The 20,310-nt window shown below is 37.4% G+C and overlaps 1 protein-coding gene across 3 annotated transcripts in view; it reads right to left on the reverse strand.

Moving 5' to 3' along the window:
• Window positions 1-450: 450 nt before the first annotated feature.
• The window catches only part of NEDD4L (NEDD4 like E3 ubiquitin protein ligase), a 212,875-nt gene continuing 193,015 nt past the window's right edge, over window positions 451-20,310 (reverse strand). For all 3 annotated transcript variants that reach the window (XM_044664562.1, XM_044664553.1, XM_044664545.1), the window contains 5 exons: window positions 20,037-20,096; window positions 17,236-17,343; window positions 14,879-14,975; window positions 14,063-14,135; window positions 451-1,803 (listed from right to left, as the gene is read on the reverse strand). In XM_044664562.1, the coding sequence (XP_044520497.1) occupies window positions 1,701-1,803; window positions 14,063-14,135; window positions 14,879-14,975; window positions 17,236-17,343; window positions 20,037-20,096 (441 nt within the window). In that variant the 3' untranslated portion in view covers window positions 451-1,700. The remainder of the gene's footprint in view (window positions 1,804-14,062; window positions 14,136-14,878; window positions 14,976-17,235; window positions 17,344-20,036; window positions 20,097-20,310) is intronic.

Raw genomic sequence — 20,310 nt, forward strand, 5'->3', positions numbered from 1 at the left:
CATCTTGTCCTTAATAAATACAAACCCTACAACACCATACATTTTTTCCACCAACTTCTGATGGTAAGAGATAAACCGAAACGCCAAAGCTGGGAGTTAGGAGGGAGGACAGTGGGAAATAAGGGTCAAAAATTGCTTCACCAGTACAGAAGGAGCCGCAATTAGTTGTGAGAAGAACAGAATTCTCTCAAGAACAAGAGGAACTGCTTAGCTCCACGGGTGAAGAAGAAGACTCAAAAAAAGCTGAAGGTAATCAAATGACCTCAACTATGAAATACCCTCAAGCCTATTCTACTCCTAGATTAACAACTTTAAGTGGATCAAATGCAAGTCTTCTTTCTTACCTTTAATCTATCACACAATAGATACAACTCAGGCATTATATAGTTTTTAAGCATGCAACATGTCATAGGTAACAAAACTTGGTTAGATAAAGTGTATATTAAATAAATCTTTGTGACTGTAATAAAAAAAATCACAAAACAATTGGTGAGAAGAGACTGCAGGCTCAGCTTTACATCTGGGTTTTTATACATCAGCAGTCGCCAAATTCACAACTGATAGACATGTGCAATGAGAAGGAATAATCATCACATTAAAACGTTTATGATAAAAAAAAAACCAGATATGAATTCCATGTAGTACATAAAGTGCCTTCAGAATTGGTGCAGTCAGAACAAAAGTGGTTATTTAGCGACCATTAGCAAATGCATACAAATAAGAGACAAAACAAATCTGGTTTCCACAATTTCAAATCGAGAGCAGTGCCAGGTTTCATTCCAAATGCCTCCACTCCAGAGAACAAACAGTAAAGAGGAAAGATCACATAAGCATCACTGTACAGCAGGAGGCAGGGGGAAGTAAGTGGGTTCTCTTACAAGAAATGCTAATCTGACCTTGACTCAAAATGGGTTCCGTTCCTTGGAACAGCTACCAAGGAGCAATGCTGTGATTCCTTTTAAGTCAATACAAAATTTTTCATGCTATGTCATGATTCTTTCCTGTCTTGCAGCTATGATGCTAAATCTGTACAAAAATGTCATCTCCAGTCGGTGCTTAGCCTCTCTGGGTGTGGAAAGATATCCTTATGCTTAACGATTTGTTTGAAATTCTCTAAATGTCTCAGGGGAACATTTTTGGACAAATAGTAGGTCTCTACTTTGAATACAGTGGGGCAGGTGGGGGAAGACTCGATGCACTTAAAAAATAAAAATGTCACTGACATTAAGTCTGGTAGGAAATTCAGATACGAAAAAAATGCTCATTTTTCCAAGTATATAATATCTTTAATTGTAATGAAATAAAATCTGAAAATAGGTCTAAATCATTTTTAAAAGTAAACATGAGTTGTAATACTATACCTGTAGAGTGATTAATTCCATTCATTGTCATTAGAAAGTATGTAAAATATTTATTAAGGGCTTTGCCTACAGAGGCCCAACATAAATAGAACAAGTCCTCCTGAAATGTAATTAGTGTACACATCAACCAGTTGATAATTTGTGGTGGAAAATGCAGAAATACTATCCTTGGGCTACAGTTCCAACTTCCGCACTTAGGCAACAGCACTGTCGAAGAGTTTGCTCCAGAAACCAACTTTGTGCAAGTGTTCTGCCATTGTCGCTTATGTGTCCATTAGGCAAATGCAAAAGGGCAAGAAGAACTTGCTTGATGAACAACAACCAAAAAATAGCGGCTGCCTAATCCACCCCTTCAAATCCTTGAGCATTTTCAACGGCCATGAGAAGTTTCTCTCTTAAATCTTCAAAAGTTTCATATGGAGGTAAGTCAAGGCGATTAAAGCTGAAAAGGCAACAACAAAAACATATGGGTAAGATGGAAACCCATCATCCTGACCTGGAGGTCCCTCACTCCTACCTCCCCGACTTACCTTTGTTCTTTAAGGACAAACACCACCTGGGAAAGGGCAGTGGTTATGGGGAATTGCTTCCCTTTCCCCATACATCAGATTGTAAACTTCTTGAGCAGAAGGATTATTTTTGAATTTCATAGTATCTGGCGCACAGTACATGCTGAATGATTGGTTTTTCTTCCTGTCATTTGGGATTTTCTTTTCCTTTCTTCTTCCCCCCCGCCCCCTATCTCTGATAAGTATTAGCTGGAACTGCCTCCCCTTCCCAGATAGACTCTTTTTCTGATAAGAAGGAAGGCTCATAATGGGAGATGGGACTATCAGAATTGGTGCTGGCAAGAAGAAAGGGAGGGAGTGTTAAAGTCTAAGGCAGTGCCTGCTGCCATCTTTCTCACCTCTGCTGTGTTTCCTACCTTGCATTAGAGGTGCCATCCTGCTTTTCACCTGTCCAATTAAATCAGTTGTGTATAGACAGTCGCACCATTGGCACATGTGGCTTATTTTGGGATTCCTCACCCCAATGAGGTTGAAATTAAAAAAGAAAGAAGGGGAGGTTTGAGAGCATAGAAGTGAGCCAAAGCCAGAGAGAAACTCCTTTTGGAAGCAACAGGTAGTAAAAGAACAGACTATTTCATAACAATACTAAGATACTTAAATTTAGAATATGGTAAATATGATAGTGATATTTGATATCACTATAACGATAACTCACATAAACAAAAGACCTTAGGAGGGGGATCCCAATATTTTTTAAAGGGGTCTTTGAAATTCAAATTACAGAAGCCACTTCTTCCAGAGATAGGCCATTATTATTTTTTTTTAAATTCCTTACTGGCCATCTTACTGTGTATTGGTTCTAAGGCAGAAGAGTGGTAAGGGCTAGGCAAATGGGGGTCAAGTGACTTGCCCAGGGTCACCCAGCTGGGAAGTGTCTCAGGCCAGATTTGAACCCAGGACCTCCTGTCTCTGAGCCTGGCTCTCTATCCACTGAACCATCCAGTTGCCCTCCATTCCACTATTAAATAATGGATCTAATTGTTTGGAAGTATTTATTTCCTGCAATCAAACTTGAATTTTTCTCTTCGTAACTTCTGTGAAATGCTCCTGTGGGGCTTTTCGAGCCTAATTATCACTCAATGTGATTAGCCCTTCAAATACATTTTTTGACTCTTTGCTCTGTCATTTAGTATATTAGGAATCCCTTCTAGCTTTTTTTCATCTGCAAATCTGATAAAAAAATGGCATCTATTTCTTGGATCAGGCCAATGATGATAAAACAACACTAGGTCAAGCAGTGATCCCTGGGGCACAAGCCCCATTGATCTTCACTTCCTATCCTCCTGAAAACTTTGCTAGCAATGAGGCTTACTCCCACCATCTTTCCAACTTACTAAACCCTCCTAATCTAACCTGAAGCCACGTGGCTTGTGGTGGAAGGGATCCATCACTCTCATTATTCTAAAGATGAGAGAGGTAAGGGAAGGCAAAGTTCCTGCCTTAACCAGGGGAAATTGTGTTCCTGGCATTTTGGACACATTTTCCCATAAAATATTATTACAAGAGTGGTTATAATTTTATGGCATTATTGGTATATATTTGAAGATATGACGAGATGACTTCTAAGGTCCCTTAATGGTATGATGCTAAATTGGCTTTTATGAGGTAACATGAGAGCTTTCTACCATTCATTGCATTGGTGCTCGATGCAATTTTTTTTACACAGATTTTATTTTTGAATAATAGAACATTTCGACATGTTGAGAATTTCAAATACAATCATGACAGAGAAAATATTTCTATTATTCAATTATAGCTTAACCTTTTCTTACATATTTACAAAAATTAACTGGAAGGTGGGGCAGATAGATTGCTTAGCATAAAGAGAGCCAGGCCTGGAACCAAGAGGTCCAGGGTTCAAATCTGGTCTCAGATACACCCTAGCTGTGTGTCCCTGGGCACATCACTTGACCCAATCGCCTAGTCCTTTTTGCTCTTCTTTCTTGACACCAATACTTAGTATCAATTCTAAGACAGAAAGTAAGGATTTATTTCATTTTAAAAAATTAATAAGGGGAAATAGTGAGGAAGAGTGACAAAATGTTTTCCCCTGGAATCTGCCTATACTGATCATCTATTTAGATAAGTCTTCAGAGGTAGATATAAATTATATACAAACCATATTCTTATGGGCAGCTAGCTGAGTACAGTGGATAAATAGAATGCTATATCTTGAGTTAGGAACTCATCTTTATGAGCTCAAATCCTGAGGGAGCTAGGTGCCTTAGTGGATAGGAAGTCAGGCCTGGAGACAGGAGGTCTTGGGTTCAAATCCAGCCTTAGACATTTACTACCTATATGACTCTGGGCATGTCATTTAACCCTGCTTGCCTCAGTTTCCTCAACTGTGAAATGAGCTGGAGAAGAAAATGGCAAACCACTTCACAATATCTTTGCCAAGAAAATCTCAAACAGGGCCACAAAGAGTCAAACACCACTGAACAATGTCAAAAATTTCTGATATATCTACAGCACCTTTGAATTATACTAAAACTTGCAGCTTGGAATGATCTTAGTGCAAAAAGTAAACACAAAAGGTTGGACACCCTAGACAAATCTTAAAATTTTATAGCTTTTATAATTCAGACACAAACAAAAATGTGAGCAATAGTTAAGAGTTATTTCTCAGTATTTAGAATACCAAGTTAGGCAAACAGATGCCTTAATGGCCCTTTCTTCCTTCCTGAATGTCATTTGCTTAATACATGACAGGATTTAGTGAAGCTTTTCTTACCCTGAAGTGATAGTTCTAGACAGTCTTATTGCACTGCAAATCATTCTGTCTAGAGTGAGCTCTTCAATATAAACTGTCCATAAGAAGCCACACTAGAATTCCCAAACTATTTATTTTTTTAAAAAAAGATTTCTAATCTTCGCACCTCTGAATTGGCATAGTATGTTGAGTTGATGTCATGTCCACTTGATATATGTCTGACCTTTTAGTCAGGTCAACAAGAATTTATTAAGTGTTCTCTGTGTGCCAGGCTATGTGCTAAGTACAAGGGATCCAAAGAAAGGTAAAAACAGTCAAATCCCTTAACAGCTCACATTCTAATTTTTAGTACTGATCATGTCATGTCACTGGACAGAGACAAGGGAGACAGCTTCAGCTATATTGGATCATCATACTTTGGGGGGATGGGTTGGTTTCTAGAACTGATGGACATGGTCAAGCATTTCCATGAGAGAGCAGACAAAGAGCTTCATCAGTATCACTGTCATGTCAAAAATGGGCAATTATTTACCCAGTCCAATTCTGAAAAATTATATCAAACTAATTCTTTTGAAAATGAGGAATATGCCATTCAAGATGTCTGCCAAGCTTAAGGTACCAATAAATTATCTTTTATTACCCTCTTTATCTTCAAAAGTCTAAAAGAGTTTCCAAAAAAAATTTTAGATAAATCCATGGGAGACAGATCCATAATGAAAACCAGAAAAAAATACAGTGTTTTATGGGGACATCTCTAAATGCCAACAATGACGATAGCAAATAAACCCTTTATTACCAGGGGCAGAGACAGAATCGTGGGCTGGAGGAAACAGATATGGCACATTTTATGTTCTGATGTTAAGTGAATAATAAGCTAAGTTAATATGTTTTCATTAATAGTTTGAAATAGCCATCTGGAAATTTTACCAGTGTTGGGAGAACCACACAAAGCAATACCATAAGATATTACTAGAATTGTTCCAATTAATTAAACTGAATAGGTTTTGTTTTTTTCAGTAATAATCTTTCTTTCAGTGAGACACACTGTAAAATATATGCAGTTCTACCTATCTGTTTGTTTTTTTTTTTTAAAACCTTACCTTCTGTCGTGGAGTCAATACTGCGTATTGGCTCCAAAGCAGAAGAGTGGCAAGGGTAGGCAATGGGGGTCAAGTGACTTGCCCAGGGTCACACAGCTGGGGAGTGTCTGAGGGCAGATTTGAACCTAGGACCTCCCGTCTCTAGGTCTGGCTCTTAATTCACTGAGCTACCCAGCTTCCCCCTGTTTTGTTTTTTTTTGTTTTTTAACCCTAACTTTCTGTCTTAGTAACAACTCTAAGACAGAAGGGCAAGGGGGAAGCAAATGAGTTTACGTGACTTGCCCAGGGTCACACAGCTAGGAAATATCTGAGGCCACATTTTAACCCAGTTCCTCTCAATTCCAGGTCTGGCACTGTATCCACTATGCTACCTAGCTCTGTCTACTATCTTTCTTAACCATCAACTATGGAACAATTTTTTAAAGTATTAAATTACATTCAGATTTTCTAACATGAAAGCAGTGGATTTTGTTTTTAAATGCCCATGAAATAAGCCTTCTGTTTTCAAAAAAGTGCCTTCTTGAACACTAGAGATTCAACAAAGATGCCTAAGAATTAAAATAAAAAATATACTGAAGAAGGAAATGGCTCCATTTCCTCTTGTCATTTGAGTTCAATGAAGTATACTGACAGAATATATTAGATCAGATTTTTTTTCTTTGAGGGCTCACAATCCTGTGCATTAGTAGTAATACAAAAAGGACAATCAGCTTTAAACAGTTGGTTTTTATCTTGGAACTATTGCTATAAAGTAATTAATGGACTTTTTTTTTTTTGTCATCTGCTTTATAACACAAGAAAAGCTTTGTGTAAGTAGATTAAAGGAAAAATTGTCTGTCCCATCCTAGTGATGAAGACTCATTTGTAACCACCAAACAGTTCCTCCCTTTCAGTGACTTGCACCTGGTTTTAGTTTGTGTGGTTAAAAAAAAAAAAGTATATCTTTAGTTTTACTCATTCAGAAATCTGGAGCTGGAAGGTGCTTTACGGGTTATAACCTGAAGACCCAAGCAAATAAATGACTTGCCCAGGGTCATAAAAGTACTAAGTAGCAGAGCCAGGATTCTAATTCAAGTCTAATTCAAGTGATTCCCAAGTTCACTATTTTTTCCATTCCTTTAGCTAATTTATCTCCAAAGACTAAACCAGCTGGGTCAGCTACGTTATTACCTCACTGGGGTGAAATGGGCCATGCCTATTTCAACTATGCTATTTCTATGGAAGCCAGGATGTAGGTCTCCTGTATATACTGATTTCTGTTATATATGGAAGCACAGGACTAGGGAATACTTCCAGAAATGGAAAAAATGATGAGATGATCAAGGTTTTGAAAAGTAAGGAGCTTTATATAAATTTGATCCTAGTTGTCTTTGCACAGAGGCTATTGTTGCAAAATGATTGCAAGCTAAGGAGCTGGGTTTGATTCTGATGACTCTTGGGAACTGATTCAGACCTCTACAATTAATATCATTCCTACAGAGAGAAGGCCAAGAACAGTCACTACTGTTCCATGTCGACAGATGCAGAATGCTTTCAAGATTTGAAAGACAAGGAATTACCTGGAGAGATAATACTCCCCTTGCTTTGAAAGGGTGAGAGAACTTACATAAAAGCTGGGAAATACTGCTAAGGGAATTACTTAAAAAAAAAAAAAAAGAAAAGTTCACAATTTTACCAGAACTTTCTTTTCATCTTTGCTTTAGGAATGCATGTTCATGCGGTGAAACCCCATAGACTGAGCCCCCAGATCCAGCTTGGTTCTCTAGTTCAGTACAGGCAAATGAGGGCAGCTAGAGTTCTGGCTGATTCTGAGCCAAGCAGGTCTCTAGAGGAATGGAGCACTGTTTCAGAGAGATCGTTCCACACACTTTCTAAAGGGGCAGAAGGCAAAGTGGTGCAATGGCCTCAGAGTAGAGACACAATTGAGAAACTTTATTCATTCTATCACAACCTTCGAGAGTAATACATGTTTGCATTTATAAGGTACTGTAAACTACGATGAGTATCTATAACATGCAGACTCTTCTTTCCCATCCTTATCTCCTTAGTGGGACCAGTACCCTCCTCACCAATAGGAGTGCATCCTAGGTCTCATTTCCACCTGCACTCCAAGGATGAATTTCTTTTATTCATTTATCTATCTATCTATTCATTTGTTTATTCATTCATTCATTTATTTGCTTATTTTTTTATTTGTTTGTTTGTTTGTTTGTTTTTAAAGCCTTATCTTCCATCTTGGAATCAAGGCAGAAGAGTGGTAAGGGCTAGGCAATGGTGGTTAAGTGACTTGCCTAGGATCACACAGCTGGGAAGTGTCTGAGGTCAGATTTGAACCCAGGACCTCCCATCTCTGGGTCTGAATCTCAATCCACTGAGCTACCAAGCTGCCCCCAATGAATCTCCTTTAGATCTAAAACCCTCTACACTATTCAGAGATACTTCCTCTTGTCTCTTTTGACACTACACCTCACCATGGTCTAGAGACTTCATACTTGTCTTTATATTTTCTTTCCAATTCATTTTTTCCAATTTAAATAAATTCTTATTTTTGTTATATTTTGTTTTGAAATAACCTTCATTTCTGTATACTGCCCTTCTCCCTTCTAGCAAGCCATTCCTTGTAACAAAAATTGGAAAGAAAAATAAAAAAAGCTCAGTTATATAGGACTGTATGGATGACATGACCAATCCAGAGTTCCCTACCAGCACACAAGCAGCACAGACATTTCCTGCAGTTGCCAAGATACTCATAGCTCATTGCCTGACTTTCAAAAATCTTATCAGCATGCAGCAGCCTTAACTGTACTTCCTGGTCTTTCTAAGGAACTCCTTTGGAAACACCAACAACTGCTTCCTCTTGAAGCCACATTGATGGTGAGCTTGGAGCAATGTGAGGCAGAGGGGGACAACATGGAGCTACCCCATACTGACTTCTAACTCTGTCTCTTAACACAATGGATGTGCAAGCAGCTGATGCTGGTCCCAAAAGAGGTACTTGGGTGAACCAGAAAGTCCTCGCAGGACTTGTGCATGTGGAAAGGTGGCTTAAGAGATAGTCTCTAAGCTATTTCGGTGGTATACTGGCAATAGAAACAAGTTCTGCAGGGAGGACACACTGAGTTTATGTTGTGATGAGATTAGGGAGTGGGTAGGGCAGGCATTTGGGGCAGATGGAAGGTGTAGTGGAGAGAGCACTGACCTTGGAATCAGGAGGATATGAGTTCAAACCCAGCCTCAGACACTTACTAGCTGTGGGACCCTGGGCAAGTTACTTAGCCCTGTTTGCCTCAGTTTCCTCATCTGTCAAATGAGAAAGAAATGGCATCTCTGCCAAGAAAACTTCAAATGGAATCACCAAGAGTCAGATACAACTGAATAATAATAATAAGGACAGACATTTAGGGGAGCAGTGCTATAGTGGTTTTATACTTGGGATCAGTCAGAGAATGAGTCAGCTCAGGAGAGCCCAAGCAGTATCTTTATGACCAGCAGAGAAAGTCAGAATAGTGACTGTGTAGGGAGGTAACGCTGTGACCCAGTTACTAATAATGATCCCACTCACGCCAAACTCACATGGCTTAGATGAACAGAGTGAGCTATGAAGCTGCAAGATCAGATTCTGTTTAGTATAGTATATTTGAATTATGGGTTTCTGAACTCTCTCCTGGGTTCTGTCTCTGCCGAAGACAGCCTGGAGGCATGGGGTGGCACAGGGTGACTCGGACTGGGCATCACGATAATTCTCTCGAGCATTCTGTCTTCTTTAGGTCCTCTGCCACATACCACCAAACCTACTAATGCCTAGCTGTGGAACATCTACATCACCTGCATTTCTAGAGCTGAGTCTTGAACTGACTTCTAATAATCAAAATCAATGTCCATCCCCCTCTCATTAGAAAGACCATGTACATTAATTGATGCAAAAAATTATTATAATTTTGTTTTGAAATACAAATTTTCATCCTGCTTCTATTTCCTTTGCCTTATGGGTTAAACCACCACCACTACCACCACCACCACCACCACATACTGAGTCCTAGGTTCAAATCTAGCCTCAGACACTTTTTAGCTGTGTGACACTGGACAAGCCACTTAACTGCCTACCCCTTACTGCTCTTCTGCCTTGGAACCAATACACAGATTTGATTCTAAGACAGAAGGTAAGGGTTGGAAAAAATGTACCTCTTCAATGGCCACAGCTTGATTCTTTGAGTTACTCTTAAATTTCAGTCCTTCTGGTACTAGTCAACTGTCATCAAGACAGATCACCAATTCTGTCACTGAGACTTACAATTTCAATTCCTACTGGAATCCATTTAATCCTACCCAATGTCTTCATGTCTCCAGCTATCTCCTAAGGCAAACAACAGATACTTTTTAAAAGACATAGTTTGGAGTTATCAGAAATAAACTTCTCCAGACATTCCTGCCTGGCATTTAAAGACGATTACAATTTGGTGCCAGGCAATCCTTCTGGGCTTAGCTCACTCTACTTGACAGCATGAACTCTACATTCTAAATAAATAAGAATTGTTGAAATCATTATCCACATAAGCTTGGTGCCTTCTTACTTCTCTGCCTTTCAGTATGCTATTTCCTAGACCTGAAATTGTTTCACCTCCATTTCCTTCTTCACTTGTTGAAATTCTGTGGGTCCTTTCTTTAAAGACTAAATTTAAATGCCACCTGTTTCAGGAGGCCTTCCCTGATTCACCATAGCCTGCAGCTCCCAGAGGGCTTCACTCTACCTTGAACTTGACCTAGCAACTTGCTTTAGTCTTTTTTACACATTTATCATGGGCATATTTTTTATTATGACTTATTTACACATGTCCATTGCCTGTAAGCCACCTTAGGGCAAAGAGAATCTCTTATCTACTTTGTATCTCTCTTAGTACACAGGACAGGAATCTGAACACAGTATTTAATAGTTAGTTGAATGCACTTTTGACACAGAATCCCAAATATCTCTCTCCCAGCTTGCCCATGCCATCAAATTGGCAGTGAAAATTTCATCTTCTTGACTGTTTAATTGATAGATTGACAGATAGACAAAGAGAGAGAGAGAGAGCAAGAGCGAGAGAGAGAGAGCGAGAGCGAGAGAGAGAGAAAGAGAGAGAGAGAGAGAGAGAGAGAGAGAGAGAGAGAGAGAGAGAGAGAGAGAGAAGGAGAAAGGGGAAGAGGGAGAGAAAGAATGAGAAAGAGAGAGACGAGATGGATAGATTTGTTAAATGGATAAATGGATACAGACAGACAGCTAGATTAGATAGATCAGACAGACAGACAGACAGACAGACAGACAGATAGATAAATAGATAAGATTCATATTATCTACAGATATAGGTAGCACAGCAGATAGAGTACCAGGCTTGGAGTCAGGAAGATGAGTTCCTTAGTTCAAATACGACCTCAGACACTTGCTATCTATGTGATCCTAGGCAAGCTACCTAATCCTGTGTGCCTCTGTTTCCTCATCTGTCAAATGAACTGGAGAAGGAAATGGCAAATCACTTCAATACCTTTGCCAAGAAAATGCTGAATGGGCTCACTATAAGTGACAAAACTATATATTTATACACATACACACACACACACAAATGGGACCCAAATAAGGGGAACTCTTGAAAGCTTTCTGATTTTTTCTTCCCTTCTTTTCACCTCTGAATTTTTCTGAGAAAACTTTCAGATAAGCAAGAATTCATTAAGAATTTTTCTAATCCATTTTTATTCCTTGCACTACACATGATCATACTTATAAGACACTGATGTCTCTTGGCTGTTGTTTCTAAAGTATAGATATAATCCTTAGCTCTGTTCTGATTGGAAACATATTTAATAATTAATTGGATAAAGATACCAATGATACATTTATCAAATATGCAAGGGATGAAAGTTGAATGGAATAGCCAATGTAATATATAACAGAACCAAGATTAAAAATGATCTCAACAGGGTAAGTCTAACTCAATAAAGTTGTCCTCTAAAAGTGTTGGGGAATGAGAACATTTAAAGATCAACAGAGTGTTGAGGACAATAGAAATTCTTTGCTAATCAAACATTTTATTTTAATCATTTTTTCCCTATTTTCCTTCTCTTTTCCTTATTTGTATTCATGCAATAGCAGAAGACCTAAATACAATAACACCAGTTTCAAAAGCCTTTACTATATAGTTATTATTAGCATAGCTTTAAGAATTAAATTAAATATTTAAGATTTAACAGTTGGGGCTAGAAATTTTTGAGAAACTAAGAAGAGAGAATAAGTGGAAATGGTTTGTGAGAAAGTAGACATAAAAAGGGAAAGAGAATGAGAAAAAAAATTTATTGGGAGAACTGTCTAGCTTATTTTGTGAAAAACCATTATAAAGATAATTTTATGAGTGAATCTGGAAAGATACTGTTAAGAGTGATAGCATAAAAATAATAGCTAGCACTTAAAGTATCTACTATGTGCCAGATCCCGTGCTAAGAGTTTTTACGAACATTATTTCATTTTATCCTCAAAATAACCCTAGGAGGCAGATGCTGTTATTATCTCTATTTTATAGCAGAAGAAACTGAGGCAAAGGTTAAGTGACTTGCCCAAGGCGACCCACACAGCTAGTCAGTAGATGAGGTCAAATCTGAACTCAGGCCTTCCTGTCTCACAGGACCAGTGCTTTATCCATTGTAGCTCCTAGTTAACTTGAAAGAAGCTATTTTCCTGTCATGGCTGGAGAGAAGTTGGAATAGACAAGCAGAAAGAAAATGGAGAGGTTTCTTCTCTTAATGTAACTATTTGGACCCATATTTGTTAAAGAGGATAAAGAGAATTCTCAAGAAGAGACTTTGCTAGTTATCTTGAGTGAACTGAATTAGGGAAACATCTGGAAGTAAGATGAAGTCATCTATAGTTATAATAATGGTTTGAGGTGATTTGCACTGTGATCCTTCTTAAAACTAAAATATTATACATAATTATTTATGTCTTTATTTAGTTAAATTGTTAACGAATCACAGAGCCAATAACTTGAATATTAAGTTAATCATAGAGGATTAGGAGTTTTGATACCCAGAAGGATACGAGCCACTACTTATAGTTGAAGAGATTTCTCTAGTTTATCCAATAAATAAACACACAAAATAAATAAATAAATAAACTGGGGCAGGGATAAGGCCTGAGATAATTAATGAAAAAGAGTTTGATATATTATTATTTGCAAAAACAGTCCAACATATCCTTATATTAGCCTAGGATTTCGGACAGTATGTAATGAATGATACAAGCAATAGGCAGAGAGTTCACACCATAACCTGGTTACACGCACAGAAAGGTCCACAGACTTTGGGTGAAATGCTCAGAGAACATTTATGGGAGTATATGGACAAGATTTGTAAAGGAAGGGGAGCCACAGATAGATTTTGGTCCCACCTCTTGAAGGAGTATTTACATAAATGAAAAGATCTATTTCAATATTAGAGTCCTTGGTCATGTCTGTGTCTTTAAAGATATGTGTGAAAAGGCAGGCCATTGAACAGTTAACGAGAGCCCTCTTCTTTTTATCCGTGAGTCACATTATCTAAGTAAATTGGGTCAGGAATAACCTTGAGAACTTTCCCTTTTCTCAGATCTTTTGGTAGCAAGGCATTCAGGAATTTCATTGTCATATCTGGCCTTTTTTCTCTTGTGGCTTCTTCCCAGTTCAGACATTTCAGACGTCTTAAAGGCACTGGTGTTAAATTCAGAGAGAAAAGGATCCCTGAAATGACTTAGAAAACCACAAATTATGGTGAATAGACTATAGTTTATAAGAACAAAATCTACAGGACAGGAGAAGTCCTTCACCCATCCTCTCTGTTGCATATTTATTGTTTCTGTTAAACATTTCCCAATCACACTTTAAGTTGGTGCTTGGCTCTGGGGGAATCTAACACTTCTGCCTCAGGGTGCAAGAAAGCTGCTCTCTTAACACATATAGAGTATATATGCCCACCTGTTTTGTTGTCTTGTCTTTTTACATTGTTTTAAATTATATTGCCTTTCCCAGTTCACATTTAATATCCTAAGCTATATATGAACTTTTTGAGGGAGGAAATATCTATGTTGTTTTCCTTCTATAGCATCTAGTATAGCACAAGAAACAATTAAATGCTTTAGAATGATGAAGACGAAGGTGAGGAGTATCTCCTATGTTTTGAGTCAATATTCCCACCAATTTGGTTTCATTTCATATGAATGTAAGTGAAAATTACCTATATTATTCTGTGCTTAAAGTGTGCTAACTGTACATGTACTCATCTAGGACACAATTTCAGTTTTTCATCTCCTTTTCCACTTACCATGTATGAGCTCTGGGCAATTTCTCAGGGCTTCCCCATTGCTCTATTGTAAACAGCTGAGGACCATTTGAACCTAGATTAAAGAAGAGAGTACTATATTACATATAATAATAATAGTAGAATTAATCTAAAAAATGGAGGAAGGAACAGGGGAGAAAAATCAATGTAATTTGGGTCAAGGTTGAAAAAAAAAAAAGAGGATTTTGCCCTCCAGACCAAATCCTTAGGTTGCTTCTTGAGTACAATGTGCTATTTAATGTCTGGTTAAATAAAATCCTTACATAAATTTGCAATGTAAAATTTATTTTCAGAATAGTCTTTGCCACATCTCCTATGAATGCACAAACACCCTAATATTTTTATGCTGCAAGCCATTAGTTTAAATTAGACACTATTTCTAAGAAAAAATATAATAAAACCATCACTATGTGGAATAGATAAAGCTTTGCTTATTTATGGTTTTAATTCACTGAAAGAGAAAAGAACTCAAACTCTTGTAGATGATGTGATCATTTATTCCCTCTACTATGTGGCCACATGGGAGGCTCCAAAGTCTGGTGGTTCTGTTTCTTTTCATTAGTAACAACAGAAAGGTACTTTGCATGAAGGCATGAATTATTAGGTTATAATATATACTAACTTCTGTATAATGAAATGTGTTTACATGAGACCTGCATAAGACGAATTTCCAGGAACACAGAACATATTAAGCTTGGTCAAGAAATCTATAAAAGGAGTCATTTTATCCGTAGGCATCTCCATGTTGGCATGGGTCCCTGGGAAGAGAGTTTCCACCTAACACATTCTCATACTTACCATAAAGTTCAGCAAATCCATTCATAGGCACTCGGGATGTCCCCGTAACGAACTGTAGTAACCGGATACGCTTCTCAGCATCCATTAATAACACGGCCTATTAACAGGGACACATGGTCATTATGTCTCCTATGCATACTGCAGTAACTTTGACATTTCAAAAATCATTTTATTTATATCTTAATATAAGATCTGGACAGTTGGGTCTAAACTGCATCATATTTTTGAACGTTGCCACAATACTAGCCTTTCTAATCTTAGAAAGAGATCAAATATTCATTATGTCTCTTTTGTCTGCCAATATGTCAAAATAAATGATATAAAAAGCTAATGCTGATGGCATCCTCACCCTTAGGATTCTGTCAATAGGGCTTGGTGTTCTTGGGTAATCTTGTAATTAAAGGATCCCTAAACTTTTTTGTGTGTCCTGAAACCCTTTGGCTTTCTACTGAAGCCTAAAGACACCTTCTCAAAACAGTCTTTTTAAATACATAAAATACATGGGATTATGAAAGAAACCAATTTTATTGAACTAAAGTCAATAATATTTAAAAAAGAAGACAAGTTCAGGCACCCTAGGTTAAGAACTCTTTCTCTAATCAATGGCTACAAAAATAAAAGGACTGACATTCTTTAAAATGAATATCCTCCATCAATCATATACATTTCTCAAATACTGACCACGAATGAGGCTTTGTGCTAGTTAGCTGAGACTCTAAAGCCAAAAGTGAAACCACCCCTGTCTTCCAGGAGCTTACATTCTAACAGGGAAAACAACGTTCACCTAAAAGGTATGTGGTAGGGCATCATCAGGGTGGGAATCCAGAAAGAGTTCCCGTACAAGGTAATGTTTGAGCTTCTCAATCCTGAGGAAAACCAGAGATTCTACAAATAGAGGTCTAAGAGAGTACATTTCAGGGATGGGGGAATGGTCACTGAAAAGGGCAATGTCACAGAGATGGGAGAATGGTGGGGTCTTATGTCAAGAGTAGCAGTGAGGTGAATATGGTTGGACCTGAGCACCTAGAGATTTAACAGCTATAATAGAGTATATAGGTGAGTAATAAAGTATAAAAAGGTAGAAAGATAGGATGGGTCCAAGCTCTGGAGTCAAATAAAGGTGTTTACAATTTGATTCTAGAGGAAATAAGGAGACACCAGAGTTTATCAAAAAGAAGAGTAAAATGATCAAATTTGCAAATTAAGAAAATTCCTGCAGTGGCTATGTCAAGGGTAGATTGAAGTAGAGAGAGAGACTTGGGAGTAGTGAAATTAAGCAAGAGGCGATAAGGACCTGAACTAGGATGGCTACTGTGTGAGTGGAGAGATTGGGACAGATGAGAAATATTAGAGAGAGAGAGAAACATTTATTTGTAGGAGTGCTGCTCTCTTCACTGTACATGCTACCAATGCAGTCAGGTAAAAATACAAAGCATAGTATAGGACACGAAATCTTTATACTTCTGTTTTATTAGGATGCAAAAGGAAAGGAAGGAAAGGAAAATTCTTCCCACTTAAATTATGATTAAATCCTCATCTAAACACAAGACTGGAATTACAAGTAGTTTCTCTGCAAGTAACATCATCTATCTATATCTTAGTTGATATTTTAAAGTATAATGATGGAAAGTAATAATTTAGAAATAAAAATCCAAGTGGTTTGCTTTTTTTCTCATTTGCAAATATGCAGCCTTTTGTTGACTACACTTTTTGAAATCTCTTCACCTTCTCCTCATTCCAAAAAAATAATGGTACTAGGATAGTTAAAACACATTAAATCACATCTCGCATTACTCATTCTTGGAGCAATATAATCTCAAAATACTTGATGGAATTCCAAGTTTCTTAGAAAATTAGAGACAGATTCTTTGGAAAGAATATTTTGGAAAAGGATCAAAAATATTTTCAAACTCACTTAAAAGATAATGAGAGGGCATATTAGTTTTTGTATTGATGGACAATATAGTTTTGAAGATGTCCTCATAAGTTATTTGCCCACGTCAACTTTCCCTTACCCTATATTCCCAATATTAAGGGAGGACAATGTTTCACAGTCTTACCATTAAGGATCATCCTTTAAATTCTCTTTATTATTACTTTTCCATCAATTAAAGGAATGATAAAATGAATTCCTTCCATCAAGGACCACTCTGACTACTTTTTGTTCAGCATTGATAATAAACAAAGAATTTTTCCTAATCTTCAAATGTAAATACTAAAATTAAAACAACATAAGGGATAGCATGAAGTACTCCTACTAGAGATAAATATAACCTAGGTACAGAAAAGACAGAACAGTTAGTACAAAAGCCAGCTCTAGAATAACGATGTGGTCACGGTGTGGGACTGGGGCTTACCTTCCAGAACCACTGAATGACGGGGTGATTTGGGCAGTAGCCGTTCTTGTAAATAGCATGTTGTCTCCAGTCGTTAACATCAACATCTCCAAGGCCACACATCAGCAGCTATTAAGAAAATAAATTCAGGTTTAAATGTGGAAGGTCTGAAAACTGAAAATCACACTGATGATTCAATTTTCTTTCACCACCACTATTATTATAAAAATGGCTCCTGTTTTAAAGATCATCCACAACCCAATTCATACAACTTTCATAAAAACAAAGTGGAATAAAGCCCCTAATTACATTTGCTGTAGTAATAAACTAAAGAGGTAGTTGTTTAGATCACATGAAAGGCAGGGTGGTTTTGGTGACTAGAGAGTAGTCTCAGAGTCAGGAGGATCTGGGTTCAAGTCCCATCTATGATACATACTAGTTGTGTAGGTCTGGGCAAGTTCTTGAACCTCTCATTTCCAAGCAATTCTCCAAGAATAGAAGTTGAAGAGAAGGTACTGACTTGGGATTTTTGTATGTAACTAGGAAATCTATTAAATCTCTCTTCTGTTCTTCCCAAATTTAAAGATTTAAAAATAAATACAATGGGAACCAAGTTGGTTCATCTAGAGATGAAAGGTCCTGAGTTCAAATCTGGCCTTCATCGCTATGTGACCCTGAGCAAGTCCTTATTGCTCTTTTGCCTTGGAACCACTATGCAATATTGGTTCTAAGATGGAAGGTAAGGTTTTTTAAAAGAAAGGAAGTAATAGGGCAGCTAGATAGCCCAGTGGATAATGTGCCAACCTGGACTCAGGAGGACTTGTGTTCAAATCTGACCAGAGACACTTCCTACCTCTGTGACCAGGGCAAATCACTTAACCCCAACTGCCTAGCCCTAACTGCTCTTCTACCTTAGAAAAGACACAACATCAATTCTAAGACAGAAAGTAATGTGTTTTTTTATTATATTAAATTTTTTTTGGTTTTACCAATTATATTGAGTTGAATTGCCACTAATAAAAAATAAAATCAATATAAGTATATGGTTTGTTGGACAAATCAGAACTTTTATAAAGCTGGTTCCCTTTCACTTCCTACTTAGTTGCCCTTTCCAGTTTCCTTTTTTTTTTTTTTAAAACCTTACTTTCTGAATTAGTAACACTTCTAAGAGAAAAGAGAAAGGACTAGCCAATGGGGATTAAGTGACTTGCCCAGGTTCACACGTTTTGCAAATGTCTGAGACCAGATTTGAATGCAGATCCTCCCAACTCCAGCACTGGTGCTTTCTCCACTGAGCCATCTATCTGCCTCTCAGGTTCACTATTGTACCTCTCTCCATCTCTCCTCATTGCTCACCACCCCAACTCCTCTTGGGGTGTCTTTTACTTTTCTTTTACTTTTACTTGTCTTTTACTTTCTCCCAATGATAGGTTCTTGTGCCAATATTTGATCCTTGGCTATTGAAAATGATTCCCAATTGCTCAAAGTTATACAATCCCTTATCTCATTCGGAAGTTACTGGACTACAGACAATCAAAATAGCACACAGGTTGCATTCAATTAAATTCGGTAGTTCCAAACACATCAAGAGGCAAGGCTCGTGTTCATTGGTCTCTTAGTTAACATCGCTAGTTGCTTTTATTAGGTGTGACTCACACACTCAGGCTAGGTTTTTCTTATTGTGTAAGCCTGTTACTGGCGAACGATGTTCTCTTAAAACTGCATTTGACCCTAAGTAAGGAGGCAGTATAGTGTCATGAAAGCTGGGATGATGGGATCTGTGTCTTGAGCTATAATCCCTGTTCTGCCATTAACTAGTAATGCAACTTTGTACAAATCCTAACTTCAGCTTTCAGGGGCTTTAGTTTCCTCTTACATAAAATTGTGGCATTGGATTAGATTATTTCTAAAGTTTCTTCCAGCTCATTAATTGCATTAAGACAAGCTTCCACTTGTCTAAGGAAAGGATCTTGGCTGAAGTGGGCTCAAATATAATGCCACTGATTCTCAGGTAAAAGGCAAAAATAGGCTATATTTCCTCACTCCAAACCCCAAGTTTCTGGATTCAAATCTTGCCTCAGGTAGCAAATTTCTCAACAGATTCTCTTTCAAGCACATAAAAAAGAGAAAATAGCTTTCACTGACTTTGGATTTCCATATTAATTCTCCAGTACTAAGATGATGAAACAGATAATGAATCAATCTTCTACTTTTTCTATCTCACTGTTCATTCTCTGACTTTCCCTGAATGACCTAAGGGGAAGGCATGTTTTAAAAAATACATCTCTAACTAAATATTTGATGTAGATTATTAGCACTACAGATTTCCTGTCCACCCAGATAGCTATTTACCATAGCTCAGCTGCCATAGACAAAAGACAAAGAACTCCAATTTGAGTTCATTGAAGCAATAAGGTCCACATGGGGAACCTATATCAGAGATGTGTTTTCATATGAGTTTCCTGCAATAATTTAGGGAAGCAGTTGGGAATGCTGTTTCTGAATTTAGTATGCATTTATATGACTTCTCAGAACCATGATCAAACCCAGAAGAGAGAGTCTCTTAAATTTTAAATAATTTATGCTAACATTCATGTCTAATTGATATAGCTAAATGAGAGCTGACTGAAAAGTTGCCACAACTCAGCTCATTTTCCCCAGACAAATAAAATCTAAAAATCTATGCACAGCATAATTCACTTATCCTTTTTCTATTGAATGTTATGAACTGGAACAAAGAAAGATGGACAGTTGGTAGAAGAATAAAGAACCTTCTGATACACTGTTAAAAAAAATTATAAAGCGTTTAAAAGGCAACAAACCTCTAACTCGTTTTCATCAAAAATTTTAATCAAATCGATAGGAAGCAATTCTGTGAATCCCTAAAGGAAAAAAGAAAAAAAATGAAAATAATTTAAAACCTTTTTTTCCTCAAAGGAAAGTTTAAAGGAAATTTGACCTTTGTTCTTAACCAAATAAAAATTCTTTTTAAAAGCCAGTTATTCATTTGCAGGGGATAGCATCCATGCAATTCCAATTGTAAAATGCTATCAAATTTTTTCTCACAAATACTAGTAACGAAAAACCTTGAATTTT

The sequence above is a fragment of the Gracilinanus agilis genome, chromosome 1, assembly GCF_016433145.1.
Source record: "Gracilinanus agilis isolate LMUSP501 chromosome 1, AgileGrace, whole genome shotgun sequence".
Classification (NCBI taxonomy): Eukaryota; Metazoa; Chordata; class Mammalia; order Didelphimorphia; family Didelphidae; genus Gracilinanus; species Gracilinanus agilis.